Below are 4869 nucleotides of genomic sequence, written 5' to 3' on the forward strand. Positions count from 1 at the left end.
GGCGCGGGCCGGCAGCGCGGGGTCCTCAGCCCCCGCCCCACGCAGCCCTGCCCCGAGCCTCGACTGAAGCGGACCCGGTGGAGCCCGCGTTTGGCTTCCCCTGCAGGTGCAGTGGTGCCCGCCTGTCACCCCAGCTCTCGGAGGCTGAGGCAGGAGGACGGCAAGATCAGGCCCAGCCCGGCACCTGGGCAAGACCCTTCTCCACCCACCCATCAGGGCCGTGGCTGGAGCTCACTGCGAGGGCAGACACGAGCTTCCTCAAAACAGCAGCAGCCTGACCAGGGAGATGGCGCAGTAGAATAGGCGCTTGCCTGGCAAGTGCAAGGCCCTGAGTTCAATCCCCGGTTCTGCCAAAAAAACCCCAAAAGAACCAAACAGCAGCAGCCATGACACTAAATAAACGGGGTCCTTTGACGGCGCCGTCTGTACAGCTTTGTCTGCTGCCTTTAGTTGCTCAAGAGCTATACGTGTTGCAATTTACACCAAGTTTTGTTTGTACAGGTTAATTAAAACCACAACATCCACCTGAATTAACCTGGGGACAATTCCTTTTTCCTTTTCTTTCTCGGCACATCTAGGCGGAGAACCAGCGCCGTCGCCTGCCACCGGGGCACACTTCCTCAGACTTCTTACTGATGAGTTAGTGTCTCAGAGGACTTAGCAAAGCTAACGTGCTTCAAACACTGATAACGTAACACAAGCACTTCTGTTTCAAAGTCAGCATGTCGCAAAGCCTTGTACTGCGGCCAACACCTTCCCAAGGAGTCCACACTCTCTGCGGCAAGACGAGCCAGCCTCGGATCGCTCCCACTCTCCTGACTGGAGCGCTCCGAATCTCGAGCCTGGAAACCCGGGGCACTGGGCCGCAGAGGCCTGCAGGTGACCAGGTGACCAGCGACAGCCTCCAGGGCTGCCCGTGGGGTCAGACGCACCCGCTACTTCCAGCCCCGAGAAGCGCCTGTCCCAGCAGTGCTCAGCGGCCTGGCACGGTGGGGTTACCTGCAAGGCCAGCAGCCTCACGCCCTCCAGCGGTTTGTCCGGGTCCACCTTTATTTCCTGTGTCCTGGCAAAAACGTCCAGGTCCCGGATGTTCTGGCCAGCCAGGTAAGAGCCCTAGGCAGGGAGACAGCGGACAGAGCACACTTACTCGGAGCACGAGGAGGCGGGCGCTGCTCTGTGGAGCATCCGGGTTGACTTTGACGGTGCTGGCCACTCTGAACTCCCGCATGTGAGCAAGGTGCTCTGCGGCCCGCGGCGAGCCCTGTGCAAACACAAGGGACACCACTGTCACCCAACGGTGGTGACCTCGGGCCAGTGGCAGAGCTGGGATGGGTGGGTGCACGTGCACCCACCGCAGCACACTTCTGGGTGGCTTTAGTGGCCAAAAGGAAAGTTGTATTGTAACAGTTGACTCCACTTTAATATGGTAGATTTGAGTACATCGGAATACAGACACTATCTGCAGCATTATGGCCCTCTTAAAATGTCATTTTTATTGAATGTACTTTGCAACTTTTGTATTACAAAAAATTCTTTTTTTTTTTTTTGTGGAACCGGGGATTGAACTCAGGCCCTTGTGCTTGCCAGGCAAGTGCTTATTATACTGAGCCATCTCCCCGGCCCCTTAGAATTCTTTAAAAATATTACTAATATAATTAGTATTTCCTCTGATAATATTTTCATAATTAATGGTTATACTAAGTTATGATACTAACTTATGATCTTTTTAAAAATGCATTTAGTATAAGGTCTACAGGGTCTCACTACGTAGATCGGACTCATAGCGATTCTCCTGTTTTCTGCCTCCTAAGCGCTGAGATTACAGGCGTGCACCACCACGCACAATCTCAAACTCTGTCTCAGCGCGCCCCGGGGGCTGGGCCAGCACGGCAGGCTGGGGATCAAACCCCGGCCACTGCGCTCTGCCTAGGCAGGCGCTTTAGTCCGCTGAGCTATGTGGCCGGCCCTTATGATCATTTCGCACTGCACTGGATGTGACGCTGAGCTCTCCTACGTGTCTGAGCGCAACAGCTTCTCTCCCGCAGGCTCCTGCACGTGGACCATGCTGAGGTCTCCACACGTGTCTCCCCGCTGCAGCCGCCTGGTACGACACGCGTGTGAGCACCATGTGTGAGCAGTCACCAGCGGAGGAGATGCTGCCAGGTCAGTCGCTGTGCTGACCCAAGACGGCCTGGAGTGGTGACAGCACTGGTACCCTGGCTCTGGTTCCCATACATGTACTTTTCTAGCTATGAGATGCTGCAGAAATTTAGCAGTGTAATTCTACTACACTATGTATTTAATATAATGAGTGACCAATGCATTTCTCTATCTTCAATTTTCTACTTCAAGTAACATGGTACGTTACTGTATCTTTTAATAATTTTGCAAAAATGATCCACATTTTTCTCTGCATGTACATGGTTTTCTGCTTAAGTAGGTTCACATATGCACACGTGCTGCAGGGCGGCCCTGAGCTGCTGGCGACCTCACTGTGCCGTCTTGGGCCAGCGTCCTCCAAGGCAGCACCCCACGGAGCCCTGGAGAGCTGCAGCGTGGTTCAGGACTCAGTGGCTTGTCTGCCTTCCCAGATCGAAGGTGCAGACTGAGACAGGGTGAGTTGGGAGCACAGAGTGAGGACGACCCCAGGCTGAAGGCACAAGCCAGCAGGCCCCACCCAACTCCAGGAGATGTGTCTTAATTTACTGATCTCCTTGTTTGGTTTGTTTGGTTTTGGTCTTACGCCCAAATCCCAAGATCCTCCTGCCTCAGCCCCGGAGTGCAGGGGTGACGGGCATGTGCCAGAGTCTGGCTCAGTAGAGTTAGTTTTTACAATGACTCCGCACCCTTCCTCTGAACCACTTCACACACTGCTCTCTCCCTCGGGGGACAAGTGCTAAAACAGTACAACATCTGCAGTAACCATTCCAGGGAACAGCTTTTTAACGGGTGGATAGGACCCAGTGAGGGCCAGAGCCCTGCCTGGGACAGAGTCCAGCCTGGAGGTGCTGGGAGCCTCAGGCTGGGACCTGCAGGTCTGCCACAGCAATCCATGTTTTCAAAAGTATTTCCTGAGCTGCCGCACTGCCACAGTGCTTCTTCCAAGCAAACGTTTGCCTGTGAGAACTACATGAACGGGCAGCTTGGGTTGTCTTGCTCTTTTGAACATCGAGAAAGCCAAGGCCTAGGTTGGGCAAGCCATGCTTTCTTCCCAAGCCATCAGAGGTGGGGCTCCCCTGCAGGGCCTTCACTCCACACTGTCCCCAGGGATAGTGCCACAGCAGCAACAGGCTTCGGGCTGGTGTTAGGAGGCCGAGGCAGGAAGATCTTAGGTCCAGCCAGGCTCAGGCAATGCAGTGACTTAGTAAGACTCTATCTCAAATAAAGAAAGGTGGGAAGGCCCTGGATCCCAATCCCCTGAACCGCAAAAGAAACAGAACAAACAGCAAAACACTGTTTTGCATCCAACAGAACTCAGCAGAGCCGCAAGAGCACGGCAGGCAGCCCTGCACGCAACAGCAGCTGCAGCGGGGAGGGCAGGACCGGCCAACACGGAGCAGTGTGGTCCACACAGGAGGCCCAGAAAGGCTCAGTACCTTGAAGTTGGGGATCCTGTGGTGCACGGGCCGGGGGAAGTCGGCGACATCGTGAGCCTCCATGTAACTCCAGATCTGCTCCCGGATGTCCTGCTTGGAGACACCTGGGGCACAAGCGGGTCACGCGTCAGACGCAGGAAGGGGGCGCCAGGGAAGGAGCTCCAGGCCCGCGCGGAGGGCTCATCGAGGCCCCCGCCCAGCCCGCGCTCGGCCTGCACACGCGCTCCGCCACACGCCTCTGCTCGCAGCTCACAGGTGCCCGTCCTGGGGCCCGGGCGGCCCTTCTGGGCCTGCTCCCCACGCTGGCCTGCACACCACCAGGAGGGCCATCCCCGCGGCGGGTCCGGCTCTGTGAGGAGGGGCTGGCGCCAGGCGCGGGCGAGCTGAGTGGGCAGCGCCAGCCCGCCGTGACTGCCCGGCCCGGCCCCCGCGGGCAGCCAGAGGCCCCTGCCTGCCCCTGCCCGTCAGCCTGGGCACGGTGCAACAGGAGCCGGGCGGCGCCCTGCCCGGGGCTGCTCTCGCCTCCGTGTACATAAACTGGTTTCCATCCTTGCGTCCCACTGGCACCGCCCCGAGCCCACCGCGAGGGAAGAGTGCCTGCGCGGACATCTTTCAGGGGTTCCGTTTTATTTGGAGACAGTCCAACCGAGCTGCCCGGCTGGGCTCGAACTCGCGATCCTCCTGCCTCAGCCTCCCGAAGGTTGGGGGCTACAGGCGTGCGTCATCACGCCTGGCCTTGTTCTTTCCAGGATCCTTCCTCGGACGCCGGGTCGGAGCCCGCAAGCCCTTCCAGCCCCACAGGCCCGGGGTCCACACACCCATGGGCTCCTCCACTCCGCCGCCCTCACCGGCCCTCGGCTCCATGGCGACGTCTTCACTGCGCGACGCCCCTCAGGCGGAGCCCGGCGCGTTGTGACGTCACTACTGCGCGCCGGCCCACGGCTGCGCACTGCCCGGGAGGCGGGGCCGCGGCGGGAAAGGGCCGGGACACGCATGCGCGGACGGCGCCGGCCGGCTTTGCCTGGAACGGCGGCTCGGGGGAGCGGAGCTCGGCGGCTCCTGGGACTGGCGCCCTGCTGGCCTCCGGGGCGTCAGTGCGCGGCCTCGGGTTTTTCATGTGCTCTTCCAGATCCCAGAGGCCTCCTCCCCCGGGAAGCCGGCCCGGATTTCTCCCCCGTCGGAGGCTCCGGGGACGCGCGCTCCGGCGGGGACCACGATGCGCCGCGAGGCTGTCGCGCGAACGCGGCGTGCGTGGCCGGCCCGAGCCCAGGCC

At 59.4% G+C, this 4869-nt stretch overlaps 1 protein-coding gene across 1 annotated transcript in view; it reads right to left on the bottom strand.

Moving 5' to 3' along the window:
- Positions 1 to 4474, bottom strand: part of Mthfsd (methenyltetrahydrofolate synthetase domain containing) — a 13051-nt gene extending 8577 nt beyond the window's left edge. The window contains 3 exon segments of the mRNA XM_023705254.1: positions 1148 to 1261; positions 3597 to 3700; positions 4415 to 4474. Of these exon segments, the coding sequence (XP_023561022.1) occupies positions 1148 to 1261; positions 3597 to 3700; positions 4415 to 4460 (264 nt within the window). The 5' untranslated portion in view covers positions 4461 to 4474.
- Positions 4475 to 4869: the final 395 nt, after the last annotated feature.

The sequence above is a fragment of the Octodon degus genome, unplaced genomic scaffold, assembly GCF_000260255.1.
Source record: "Octodon degus isolate 3935 unplaced genomic scaffold, OctDeg1.0 scaffold00215, whole genome shotgun sequence".
NCBI lineage: Eukaryota > Metazoa > Chordata > Mammalia > Rodentia > Octodontidae > Octodon > Octodon degus.